This window comes from Penaeus vannamei, chromosome 2, assembly GCF_042767895.1.
Source record: "Penaeus vannamei isolate JL-2024 chromosome 2, ASM4276789v1, whole genome shotgun sequence".
NCBI classification, from domain to species: domain Eukaryota; kingdom Metazoa; phylum Arthropoda; class Malacostraca; order Decapoda; family Penaeidae; genus Penaeus; species Penaeus vannamei.
The window spans coordinates 53,305,232-53,320,231 of record NC_091550.1 but is presented as its reverse complement, the minus strand read 5'-3'; the positions used below and the strand labels follow the sequence as shown (position 1 = coordinate 53,320,231).

Below are 15,000 nucleotides of genomic sequence, written 5' to 3'. Positions count from 1 at the left end.
ACGAATATGGTGTCTTAAGGTATGTTACCTTAGGAAGAAACATCGATATATGCTTGATTTTTTTCTTTTCTTTTCTTTTCTTGCCTTTCCCTTTTGTGTGTCCATTCCTGCCCTTCCCCTTCCTCCCTCCTCATCCATTCACTCTATCCATCCTCGCGTGTGTGCCTTGTCCTGTCATTCTAATCTCTTCTCTTGGCCATTTTCTCCCCCTTTTTGGCTCTCCTCCCACCCTCTCCCTACCCCCACCCCCCTCCCCTGCCTCCCTCGTCGGCTTATTTAATCATTACTTTGACGTTAAGCTTATAATTTTTTTTATTATTCATCCGTTTATTCATTAATTATTCTATTTATTTCATTTACTTGGGATTCCGCTTCATCCGTCTCCCTTGAACAGATTATAGTTCTATCCCCCCTCCCCCCCCTCCCCCCAACACCTCTGACAGCTTTGGTCTCCTTCTGGTCCTCGTCTTTAACGAGGGCATCAGACTCATCTCCCTATCTTTATATATATATATATATATATATATATATATATATATATATATATATATATATATATATATATATATATATATATACATACATATATATATATATATATATATATATATATATATATATATATATATATACATATGTCTATGTATACATATACATACATATGTATATGTATATAAATGTATACATATATGTGTCTATATATTTGTATATATGCATAAATATACAAATATATATATGTATATATATATATATATATATATATATATATATATATATATATGTGTGTGTGTGTGTGTGTGTGTGTGTGTGTGTGTGTGTGTGTCTGTGTGTGTGTGTGTGTGTCTGTGTGTGTGTGTGTGTGTGTGTGTGTGTGTGTTTGTGTGTACTCCTCCTGCTCTCCTTCTCTTTCCCTCTCTCATCCCCCCCCCCCTCTCTCTACCTCTCTCTAACTCACTCACTCACTCTCTCTCTCTCTCTCTCTCTCTCTCTCTCTCTCTCTCTCTCTCTCTCTCTCTATCTATCTATCTATCTATCTATCTATCTATCTATCTATCTATCTCTATCTCTATCTCTCTCTCTTTCTCTCTCTCTCTCTCGCTCTCTCTCTCTCTTTCTCTCTCTCTCTTTCTCTCTCTACTTCCCTCACTCCACAAGCTTGCATCGTCAGATCCTCTCTCCTAATCCTTTTTACGTGTTTCCATTGGAATTATGGTTCCATTTTAGATCTGCCCGAGAGCTTCCCTCCGCCCACTTCCTCTTTGTCACACGCCCACTCATCTTGCTTTTTTTTTTTATTATTAGTCTTATCTCGAGGGGAGTTCCAGATACCCGAGAGTACCAAAAGTTCGGTCGTTTTCTATCTACCCTCCATCTTTTTCTTTGTTTAACGTTAACTTTTCGGTTTGAAATTAAAAATGATAATAATAATAATAATTCTCTCATTTTCGTGGTATTTTCCACGTGCGAGTAAAATGGATTTCTGACACATTATGATCATAAACAAAAAGATGAACACCAATGATGACAGTGATTATAGTAATAATAACAATACTCATCATCATCACCACCACCTTCACCACCCTCAAAACCACCACCATTTCTACCATCAACATAACAACAACAACATCCGCGGTGATAACAACAAAACTAAAGATGCCTTCACACCGCCTTCCTTTCCAGTGGCTCTTCGTCATGACGGCGGCGCTTCTGTACAACTGGGTGATGATCGTGGGTCGCGCCGTCTTCTGGGAGTTACACAACCTCAGCCCGGCTCTCTGGCTCAGCCTTGACTATATCTGTGACGGAGTCTATGTTATAGATATGGTTATTCGGGCCCACGAAGGTAAGATGAGATAAGGAGAAGGGGAAGAAGGGGAGGGACATATAGAAGGAGTGGGAGGGGGTGTAGAGAGAAGGGAAGTTTAGAGGAGGAAGGAGGGCAGAGTAGAGGGAACGGAAGAAGAGGTGGGAAGTTTAGAAGGAGAGAGAAGGAGTGTAGAGGGAAGAGAAGGAGGAGGGGAAGTTTAGAGGGAGAGGGAGAGAGTATGGAGGGATGAGAAGGAGGGGAAGGGAGGTAGAGGGAGAGGGAGGAGAAGAACTGGAGGTAAGTTCTGAAGGAGAGGGAGTGAGTGTAAAAGAAGTGGAGGGAAGTTTAGAGGAAGAGGACGGCAGCGTGGAGGGAAGGGAGGGAAGTTTAAAAAAGGAAGAAATGAAAAAGATAAAAAAAAAAACGTAGGGAAAAAAGGGAAAGGTAACAAAGGGAGGGAAAGTGAGATGGGAAGGACAGGGAGTGAGATGAGAGGAAGGGGAAAGAAAGGGAGGGAAATGAAATCAAGGAAGATCAAAGGGAGAAGAGATTACAATACAGGCAATATCGGGAAAGGGGAGATAAGGAGAGGGAAGAAAGGAGGGAGAGGCCATGAATGTAGAAGGTAAATGTATAGACTAATGCATGGATATGTGGGTACGTGTAAAGCCGTAATCTATTTACTTACAATGTATTTTCGTGTAGATTAATCCCGTTAATATCTAAGTAAAAGTTATATATAAATCAGGAGTTTCTGTTCAAAGCGTATCTTCAAACACGTTCATATGCGAGCCCAAATGTGCGTATGTATCCATATTAGTGCACACGTGTTCTCTTTCGTACCACAGTACATATCACAGTTAGCATCACACCATATATCACAGTACATATTACGATACATATCAGTTCGTATCACAGCGGCTACCATATTAGGAATCCCACGTATCACAGCATGTATCCCCAGCCCTTACGCCCCTCGCCTCCCGCAGGATATCTCGAACAAGGCTTGATGGTCAAGGATCCGAGCAAGCTACGTAAAAACTACATCAAGTCGTGGGGATTCAAGCTTGACCTGATCTCCATCTTGCCCACTGACCTCGTCTATCTCCTCACCGGCACTAACTGTGATAACTACGTCCCTGGGCCTGTCCTTGTGAGGGTTAATAGGCTTCTACGGTAAGTGTTATTAGAGGAGAAAACAGCTTAGATTTATAGTAGTTTATGAGCTTTATGGTTTTAGGGTTGTCGTTACTGCATATCCCCTTTGTGTTGTTATGATTCATAATGTAAAAAGAAAAGAAAAAAAAGACTAGCCCATGGCAATTATGCAATAGCTATTGTTGTCGTATTCATACGCTGTCTAATTCATATTATTTTCTGATCTCCCTCTTTCTTTCTTTCTCCGTCTCTCTTTCTCTCCCCTCCTCCAAACCTTCCGTCGCTCCCCTATAAATTCATACATGCCTCCCTCCATCTCTCCATCCCTCCCCCAATAATCCCTCTATCCATCTATCTGTCCTCCTCCTTCCACCTTTCTACCCCACCCTTCTCCTTCCACCTTTAACCCCCATCCATCCACCCTCCCCCATCAATCCATCCTCTATCTTTCAATCTATCCCCCTCCTTCCACCCTCTACCTCCACTCCCCTCTCTCCATCAACCCCTCTTCCTGCCTCTCCCCTCCATTACCCCACCCATCCTTCCTCCCTCCACCCCAACCCCCACTTTTCCCCTCCACCCCAACCCCCACTTTTCCCCTCCACCCCAACCCCCACTTTTCCCCTCCACCCCAACCCCCACTTTTCCCCTCCACCCCAACCCCCACTTTTCCCCTCCACCCCAACCCCCACTTTTCCCCTCCACCCCAACCCCCACTTTTCCCCTCCACCCCAACCCCCACTTTTCCCCACCACCCCAACCCCCACTTTTCCCTTCCACCCTAACCCCCACTTTTCCCCTCCACCCCAAACCCCACTTTTCCCCACCACCCCAACCCCCACTTTTCCCTCCACCCCAACCCCCACTTTTCCCCACCATCCCAACTCCCACTTTCCCCCTCCACCCTTCCTCCCTCCCTCCCTCCCCAAATCCCACCCACCCTCCCCTACTAACCCCTCAACCCGCTACCCACCCAACCCCCTCCCTCCCCCTAACCCTCCCCCCTCCCTCCCCCTACCCCCCCAAAAACAGGATATCGCGCATGGGTGAGTTCTTCGACAAAACGGAGACGAGGACGAACTTCCCCAACGCCTTCAGGATCTGCAAGGTCGTCCTCTACATCCTCGTCATCATCCACTGGAACGCCTGCTTCTACTTCGCCATCTCCTACGCCATCGGCTTCGGCACGGACGGCTGGGTCTACAAGAACATCACCATAGGCAGGAACGGCACCTTCTCGCATCAGTATATATATAGGTGAGGTGGAACGTCGTCGTCGGGTGGGGGGTTGGGGCTGTGGGAGGGGGGGGGGATTCGTTTTTTTTTTTTTGGGGGGGGGAGGATGTCTTTTTTTTTCTTCTTCTTCTTCTTCTTGTTTTGATCTTTTTGGTTGGTTGTTTCGCTGTGGGTGTGTCTTTTAGGGTATACACTCTCTTTTATGTATGTCACTCTCTCTCCTTTATCTCTCTCTCTCTCTCCCTTCCTACTTGTCTCCCTCATTTTCACCCCTATCTCGCTTCTCTCTCTCTCTCTCTCTCTCTCTCTCTCTCTCTCTCTCTCTCTCTCTCTCTCTCTCTCTCTCTCTCTCTCTCTCTCTCTCTCTCTCTCTCTCTCTCTCCCTTTCTCTTACTCACACCATTCTCTCTCTCTCTCTCTCTCTCTCTCTCTCTCTCTCTCTCTCTCTCTCTCTCTCTCTCTCTCTCTCTCTCTCTCTCTCTCTTTCTCTTACTCACACCATTCTCTCTCTCTCTCTCTCTCTCTCTATCTATCTATCTATCTATCTATCTATCTATCTATCTATCTATCTATCTATCTATCTATCTATCTATCTATCTCTCTCTCTCTCTACCAATCTCTATCTCTCTCTATCTATCTATCTGTCTATATATGTATCTATATATATGTATGTATGTATGTATGTATCTCTATATCTAGCTATCTATCTATCTATATACAGATATATACACATACATACATACATACATACATACATACATACATACATACATACATATATATATATATATATATATATATATATATATATATATATATATATATACATATATATATATATACAGAGAGAGAGAGAGAGAGAGAGAGAGAGAGAGAGAGAGAGAGAGAGAGAGAGATACATATACATATACACATACATACATACATATGTATATATGCATATATAAACACACACACACATATTCATATGTATACATGCATATAAATACATAACCTTTGTATGTATAATTATATGTATGCTTATATTTATCTACCTACCTACCTATCGATCTATTTATCTATTTACACATATACATATACACATATATTTATATATGTGTATCCCAACTTTTCTCCCCCCTTTCATCCTTCCATCAATCTCCTTTCCCCATTCACTTTCTCCACCTCTTCTTCCTCCCCCCCTAAACCTGCCCCCTGCCCCCTCCCTGCCCCTCATTACCCCCTACCCCCTCCCCCCTCCCTGACCCCCATTACCCCCTGCCCCCTCCCCTCCCTGCCCCCCCATTAGCCCCTGCCCCCCTTCCTTACCTTATAGTGAGCTGGCTTGGTCGTGTCGATGGCGAAGTCCCCCCTCTTTCACGCAATTCCTTTCCATTGTTTTTCTCTCGAGTATGTATTTTTACTGTTTCTCCCATTTCTTCTTTTGCTTCTCCATCATGATTTTTATTTCTCTTTTCTTTGTATTTTCTTTTGGTGTGTAAGGTTAAGTAAATGCCTCAATCTTTCTTTTCTTTTTTCGTCTTTAAATAACGTTGATAATTTCATGCGTAGAATAACTGATAAATGAAAGAAAAAAAAAGACGATAAACTAGGGTAATTAATCCTCATCGATTATATGAGATTTTTTCTTGCTTTTTTTCGTGTTGAGATTTCAATTTTTCATGAATAAGTAAGTTCTGAAGCCTCTTCATGTTTCGCTGAAGAGTCATAATTTGAAGCTCATTAACGTTTTGTCGATATTTCAGTTTTTTTGTATCTTACAAGTTGGATTTCTTCTGGGTTTCGTCCTCTGTTGATTTACACTACATATATCGTCATTTTTTTCATTATATGTGTGTGTGTGTGTGTGTGTGTGTGTGTGTGTGTGTGCGGGCGTGCGTGTTTGTGTGTATAATAAGTTATCTATCAATTTTTATTTATTTATCTATTGAAATACTTATTTATGTTATATTTTTTTCTATCGATTTATTTGCACATTTGTCTGGTTTATCTATCTATTTTAACCGTCTTGTCTAACTATCTATCTATTTACATATCTATCTATTTGCAGTTGTGAGTATATATCTATATCAGAATCATTTTTGATGTGATTTTACGAAACTCTCTCCCTGGAGTATGAATCCCTCTCCATGCCGGTGTAAAGTTGCTTTGATGTGAAAACAAACAAAGGAATTCGTCTTTTTTCGGGGGGAGGGGGGTGGGGGAGGGGTGATTGAAGCTCATTTAAAATGTTAGAGATACAAAAATAAAAATAAATAAAAATCGCCAACCTACATCGAATATTATATACATAAAAACGTGTGTGTTGTAAGAGAAATATACTCGTCCCTTTAGATTGTTTTTTATTAATTTTCGTCTTAATTTGATTTATCCTTTATTATTCATTTTATCTCATTTATTTATCTTACTATGTAACGAAGCCTTGACCTGTATCTCTTGCCGACTGAATCAAATCATTCTCCTTTAATTACCTATCCTTAATTGCTTTCCTAATAACGGGATTCATGGATATAAGAGGACATTGAAATAACGTTTTCAAGATTTCAAAAAAAGGTATAATTAGAGAAAAGATGTGATTCATTTGCGATATACTGTAGAAACGGATTTCCTCCCATTATACCGGAGTAAAAAAAATCCTCTTGATATACCAGAACAAACAAAAAAAACGGTATCTTCATTCGTTATAATCAAAGTCAAAGTGTAATCAAATCTCCTTAATACGTTCCATTATAAACCCGATTTCTCTCCGACACAACAGCCTAAAAGGGAACTTCCTCCTTGAGAGACACTGAGTTAAAAGAAGCGAAATGTTTGAGCATCACTGAAGTTTCCTCTCAACTGATGCTGTTAAGAAACGGGGTATTTCGGTCTCGCGTCCTCGGTCTTTTCTCGCCTCTTTCTCTCTTTTCTTTTCTTTGCTCCTCGCGTTTCCTTGGCTGATTTTTTTTTCTTGATTTTCTTTTATTCTGCTTTTGTCTTGCTTTTTGTTTTTTCTGTCTCTCTGTTCTCGCCCGTGTTTGTCTGTCTAACTAGGGATAGATAGATAGATAATATAGATGGATAGATAGATAGATAGACAAATATATAGATGGATTTATATATGTGTATACATATATATATATATATATATATATATATATATATATATATATATATATATATATATATATATATATATATATATATATATATACATATATAAATATATATATATATGAATATATATATATATATATATATATATATATATATATATATATATATATATATATATATATTTACATATATATATACATATATAAATATATATATATAAATATATATATATATATATATATATAGATAGATAGATAGATAGATAGATAGATAGATAGATAGATAGATATAGATATAGATATATATATATAGATAGATAGATAGATAGATAGATAGATAGATAGATAGATAGATAGATAGATAGATAGATAGATAGATAGATAGATAGATATATATGTATGTATGTATGTATGTATGTATATATATATATATATATGTGTGTGTGTGTGTGTGTGTGTGTGTGTGTGTGTGTGTGTGTGTGTGTGTGTGTGTGTGTGTGTGTGTGTGTGTGTGTGTGTGTATGTGTGTGTGTGTATATGTGTGTGTGCGTGTATGTGTGTGTGTGTGTTGGTATGTATATATTCACCTCCCACACTGCACTATATCTATCCATCCTCCCTCTCTCACCCTTTCATCCCGCCCACTTTCCCCCAAGAATGCAACACACACCACCCAGCGCCTCCTCTCCTCCTCCTCCAGCTTCTACTGGTCGACGCTGACGCTGACGACCATCGGCGAGACCCCGCAGCCGGAGAAGGACATCGAGTACCTGTTCGTGGTCGTCGACTTCCTCGTGGGCGTCCTCATCTTCGCCACCATCGTCGGGAACGTGGGCTCCATGATCACCAACATGAACGCGGCCAGAGCGGATTTCCAGGTGGGTTGAGGGCGGGGGTGGGGGTGGAAGGGAGGGGTGGGGGTGGAGGGGGAAGGGAGTATGGGTGGAGGGGGAAGGGAGTATGGGTGGGTGGGAAGGGAGTATGGGTGGGGGTGGAAGGGAGGGGTGGGAGGGGAAGGGAGGGGTGGGGGTGGAAGGGAGTATGGGTGGGGGGGGAAGGGAGTATGGGTGGGGTGGAAGGGAGGGCTGGAGGGGGAAGGGAGTATGGGTGGGGTGGGGGGGGAAGGGAGTATGGGTGGGGGTGGAACGGAGTATGGGTAGGGGTGGAAGGGAGTATGGGTGGAGGGGGAAGGGAGTATGGGTGGAGGGGGAAGGGAGGGGTGGAGTGGGAAGGGAGGGGTGGAGGGGGAAGGGAGTATGGGTGGGGTGGAAGGGAGGGCTGGAGGGGGAAGGGAGTATGGGTGGGGGTGGAAGGGAGGCGTGGAAGGGGAAGGGAGGGGTGGGGGTGGAAGGGAGGGGTGGGGGCGGAAGGGAGGGGTGGAGGGGGAAGGGAGGGGTGGGGGTGGAAGGGGAAGGGAGGGGTGGAGGGGGAAGGGAGGGGTGGAGGGGGAAGGGAGGGGTGGGGGTGGAAGGGGAAGGGAGTATGGGTGGGGGTGGAAGGGGGATGTGGAGGTATGGGGATTGTGGGTTTTGGAGGGTGGTTGTGGTGGGTTGAAGGGGGAAGAGCGGGAGGGGGTATGTTTAGGGGAGATGAGGGGACGTGGGGGTATGGGGATAGGGTACAGGAAGGTTGGTCTTCAAGGGAAAATGGGGGAAAGAAGAGATGTAATAAGTGGGACAGGGGGAGGATCTGGGAGGAACGAAGGGGCGAGATAAGTGAAAGAGGGAAGAGCGAATGCGAGGGGGGAGTGAAGAGGTGGGGGGAAGGGGAGGTGATACAGGTAGGGTGGGGAAGAGCTGGCGGTAATGTGGAAATCTGGGAGGGTGGGGGCTAAAGGAGAGTGTTTGGGTGTAGGTGTATCCAAGATGGTTGTGTGTTTGTACGTTTGTATCCTTGAATGTGTGTTTTGCGATTGCATGAGTATGCGCATATGTTAATTTATACGTATGTTATGAATAGGTGTATATAAGCGTTTGCTAGCGTATGCCTCTATACGTAAACATCAACGTTTATACTTATTCAACAACGTATTAACAAACACCCTTGGCTCTCCCTCCAGAACCGAATGGACGGCGTCAAACAATACATGGAATTCCGCAAAGTGTCAAAGGACCTGGAGAATCGAGTCATAAAGTGGTTCGATTACCTTTGGAGCAACAAGCAGAGTTTAGACGAGGAAGGGGTAGGCAGCTGCTCTCATTCCGTTGTTTTCTACTGCAAGGCTATTTCTTCTGTTGCAAGGCCAATCATTTCTGTCATTTACTGTTGGAAGACCAATTATTTCTGTTATTTTCTGTTTCAAGGCCAATCATTTCTGTTTTGCTGTTGTTGGAAGGCCAATGAATTTTGTTGTTTTCTGCTGCAAGGCTAATCAGCTCTATTGTTTTCTTGTTGCAAGACCAAATACAAATAGACATTTCTGTACTTTTAAATTTGCAAAACCAAATTTACGAAAATATATCACTCCATATCGTTTCCAAAATATTATGAATCTTATATACGTTATCAGTATTCGAAAAAAAAATGCTAGTTACTAGTCATAAATCTGCCTCGAATCCACAGGTGCTGAAATCTCTGCCAGATAAGCTTAAAGCAGAGATCGCGATTCACGTGCATCTCGACACGCTAAAGCAAGTCAGGATCTTCCAAGACTGTGAGCCTGGCTTGCTGGTGGAGCTCGTTCTCAAGCTGAAACTGCAGGTGAGACAAATGAGGGATTAACTTCCTTTTTATGTCGATTTTCTTCTTCTTCTTCCTCTTCCCTTTCGTCTTTTTTTCGTTTTGGATTTTGTTGAGAATGGTGGTTGTGTTTTTTTTTCTTTTTTTGTTTTTCGTTTTGGATTTTGTTGAGAATGGCGGTGCGTGATGGTCTTATAACTGTTATTGAGTTAATGGTAACTTTACGGTGTAATGCGTACGTTACACAAACAGACAGATAGATAGAAAGATGGATAGATTAGTAGACATGTAAATGGATATCTAGATAAGTAGATAGACATACACATACATTCATACCTACCTGCATACATATATATAAACATGCATGCATGTACATTTGTATATATATATATATATATATATATATATATATATATATATATATATATATATATATATATATATATATATGTATATATATATATACATATTTATAAATATATATATATATATATACATATATATATATATATATATATATATATATATATATATATATATATATATATATATATATATATATATATATACATATATATATGTATATACATATACATATATATATATATATATATATATATATATATATATATATATATATATATATATATATATATATATATATATATATATATATATATATTTATATATATATATATATATATATATATATATATATATATATATATATATATATATATATATTTGTACATATATATACATATATACATACATACATATATATATGTATATATTTGTATATATATACATTACATATACATACATACATACATACATATATGTATATGTGTATATATATATATCCAAAGCGAATAGTAAGACCGGTTGAAAAATTCTCAAATACGTCTCTCACTTGTTTGATTCCTTGTTAGTTTTTCGATTTCTGAATAAAAAAATATATATAATGAATGTCAAATACAAGGAAGTTAATGTTATATATTTTCATTTCATTTGAATTTTGAGATTACGCTTATGAAAAGACAACTAAAGAACAAGAATAAAACTGATCTCCCTAAAATGAAATGATTCTTAGAATTAAAAAGAACAGAAACGACGGAATTAATCATTGAGCCTTTATGAAGAATGAAATAAGATAAATATATATATATATATATATATATATATATATATATATATATATATATATATATATATATAGATATATATATATATATATATATATATATATATATATATATATATATATATATATATATATATATATATATATATATATATATATTCATGCAAAGAAGTTTTTTGTATAAGGACGGCTTCCTTCCAGCAGAATACGATACTTGCCAGTTCAACTATAAAATATCATACAAATACACAACACTATAGCCCTCCCTTCATCATAACCAAATCAACCACATTCCCACATCGCATCACCACAATATCCATGCCCTCACCACACCCAAACCAACCCCATCACCGCCATACCCCCACCGTGCCCAAAACCAACCCTTCGTACATCGCCAACATCACCGCCGGCAGGTCTTCAGTCCCGGAGATTTTGTCTGCCGCAAAGGGGACGTCGGGAAGGAGATGTACATCGTGAAGAGAGGAAAGCTGTCCGTGGTGGCCGACGACGGGAAGACCGTGTACGCCACTCTGGGTGCTGGCAGCGTCTTCGGAGAGGTAGGTCGTAGGAGTTGGTGGGGATTGTTTTTTTTTTTTTTTTTTTTGGGGGGGGGGAGAGGGAGAGGGGTTGTATGTGTTTGAAGAGGAGGGATTGTGTTACGTGTGTGTGTGTGTGTGTGTGCATTTGCCATGAACTAACACATATGTAAAATAAAATAATCATTATTTTTTCTTCCTTTCTCCATGAACTTACACAGCAAATGCATAATACAGAAAAAGAAAATGAGTTTACACCATGGTTAAGATGACAAGAGAATTTTTTCGTGTATTTGTGCTGTGTGCTTGAACGCTTGCTTGTGACTGCACCAAAAGTGATATATAATCCACGTTAGAATATTATGCTCGGCTATTTTCACTATCCCTCCGAACAAAAACAAAGCAAAAAAATAAATAAAATTGGCCAACTTGGGATCGATGAACTAAACTCATAATTCATAAAATGATGATAAATGCATGATAACAGTAAATAATTATAATCGGTAAAAGATAATAAATAAACAAAGTATACATTCATAATGCATAGAACATAAACAAAAAGTGAATTAAAAAAATAATAATGCATAAAGAAAAATCGGAATTACCTCCACCAACTTGCCCCCAAAACTCCACTCCAACACCGACCATAAGACCGCACAGAAGATCTTTATCCATAGTTAATAGAACAAGGACTAACGCTCAAACTCTCGTCAGGTCTCGATTCTGAACATCGTCGGGAACAAGACGGGGAACAGAAGAACAGCCAATGTGAGAAGTGTTGGTTATTCTGACCTGTTCTGCCTCTCCAAAGATGACCTCTGGGACGCTCTCACGGAGGTAGGTTTATGAACTTCGGATTTGGTTTTATTATGTGAATATTTTTGTTTTTATCATCAATCAAAGGATTCAATGATAGTCTATAAGAAAAACACTTTATAGAATTAGCGTTTTTTTATGTTTAAAACTTTGGTGTGAGACTTTTATCTGTGTTATTGGTAAAATGTTGCAAAGAAGAGAAGCGAAGATTGTTATTTAATTGATAGGAATGTGGCAGAAAAAATATAGATAAGAATATTGTAGACTATATATATATATATATATATATATATATATATATATATATATATATATATATATATATATATATATATATATATATTTATATATATATGTTTTTTTTTTTCTTTTTTTGGGAGGACATTGCTTGCTTATGATTTTTGTGTAACTCTCTCTCTCTCTCTCTCTCTCTCTCTCTCTCTCTCTCTCTCTCTCTCTCTCTATATATATATATATATATATATATATATATATATATATATATATATATATATATATATATATATATATATATATATATATATAAACACACATAATATACAGACAAACACATACGCATATAAACCCTCACCCACATTCCCGATCTGCATGACGAGATCCTTTCCTCCCGCAGTATCCTGACGCCAAGAAGTCCCTGATGGAGCGAGGGCGCCAGCTGCTCATGAAGGACGGGCTCCTGGACGAGGAGGCGCTGAAGGCGGCGCAGGAGCAGCAGGAGACGATGACGGACAAGATCAGTCGCTTTGGTAAGATGTCTGGAAGGAAGGTTTGGGGGAAAGTTCATTGTTCAGCTGGGAAAATGTGGAATAAAGTGAGGTTGATGCATAAAGATATATATATATATATATATATATATATATATATATATATATATATATATATATATATATATATATATATATATATATAAATATAAATATATATATATATATATATTAATATATATACAAATACATATAAATATATATATATATATATATATATATATATATATATATATATATATATATATATATATACATATATATATATATATATATATATGTATATATATATATATATATATATATATATATATATATATATATATATATATATATATATATATATATATATTCATCAACCTCATTTTATTCCACATTTTCCCAGATGAACAAAGAATAATAATATAATATAATAATATAATATATATATATTTATATATATATATATATATATATATATATATAAATATATACAATATATATATAAAATGTATATGAATATAAATATATATAAAAATAGATAGATAAGACAAATAAGTAGAAAACAATATGAAGATGACAAACCATATTCGTCGTTTTGAAAGAAGTTAATTGTTCATCTTGGGATAATAAATAAAAGGAGGTTGATGAATAAAGATATATATAAGAATAAATAAATAAAGTAGAAAATAATGACAGACCATATTAGTCGTTTTCGTAAGGTGTCTGGAAGAAAGATTTGAAAGTTAATCTAAAGTTTGGGGAAATGTTAAAGAAAATGAGAGTGATATGTGAGGATATTGATAAATAAATATGTAAAGGTAGAAAATACGAAATTAGCAGCAAATGTTACTAAAGAAAATATGAAGGTGTGTAAAGACCTTAATCATATTTAGGGAATGTCTTTAGGAAAAAATCATGGTTTATCAAAAGCGAATGATATTCCCGGGTAATTTTATCAAAGATAATTTTAATACTGATATGTAAAGATATTTGCGATATTTATTGGAAAGGTTAATGAATAGTAATATAAATAAATAGATATGCTATTGATATTCGCTCAGTGTTATTAAAGAAGATAAAGATATATAAAAACTTAATGATATTTAGGGAAAATATTAAAGAAAATGCAATAATATATAAAGATGTTGATTATATTTTTTTGCAAATGAAAAAGTTGCAATGCTATAAAAAAAAAAGTCTTTTAGGGTGGAATATTAAATAAGATGAAATAAATTCGTCTATTAAAAAAGTAATGTTAGAGTAAATAGCTTTACCAAATATAGATACGTCTAAATACCTAATCATAACTTTAGAAAAAATTACCTTCGACGTACAAAGGAATGATTCCTAAATGAAACCACATTAATAAATGCACAATCTCCTTAATTGAATACATGACTAAACAAAGAACTAGGACATGACTGGGTAACTATAAGAGAAAATAGGGAAAGACAATACAGCAACATAACATGAAGAAATATAACGTGTTTAAGTAATACCGAATTTAATAAGTAAGGAAAAAGGTTAACGGGAGATGATTGATATTACTAACATCACCATAATCATCATTATCAATCTTATCAGCAATTGTGTTATTGTCATTATAGCCATTATTACTATTGTCATTATAGTCTTAATTACTATTGTTACTACTTTTATTCTGATCATCATTGCCACTACTATATTATCATCATCCTTGCCATCAATATCATCCTCATACTCACTATCAACATTATCCTTCCTCTCGCCTCTACTATAATAT

At 37.5% G+C, this 15,000-nt stretch overlaps 1 protein-coding gene across 1 annotated transcript in view; it reads left to right on the top strand.

The window, feature by feature from the left end:
- The window catches only part of LOC113821852 (cyclic nucleotide-gated channel alpha-3-like), a 62,138-nt gene that overhangs the window by 44,166 nt on the left and 2,972 nt on the right, over positions 1 to 15,000 (top strand). The window contains exons 4-12 of the mRNA XM_070127610.1: positions 1,681 to 1,843; positions 2,797 to 2,983; positions 3,998 to 4,222; positions 7,997 to 8,174; positions 9,356 to 9,478; positions 9,859 to 9,996; positions 11,533 to 11,676; positions 12,370 to 12,492; positions 13,106 to 13,238. Coding sequence (XP_069983711.1) covers positions 1,681 to 1,843; positions 2,797 to 2,983; positions 3,998 to 4,222; positions 7,997 to 8,174; positions 9,356 to 9,478; positions 9,859 to 9,996; positions 11,533 to 11,676; positions 12,370 to 12,492; positions 13,106 to 13,238 — 1,414 coding nt within the window. The remainder of the gene's footprint in view (positions 1 to 1,680; positions 1,844 to 2,796; positions 2,984 to 3,997; positions 4,223 to 7,996; positions 8,175 to 9,355; positions 9,479 to 9,858; positions 9,997 to 11,532; positions 11,677 to 12,369; positions 12,493 to 13,105; positions 13,239 to 15,000) is intronic.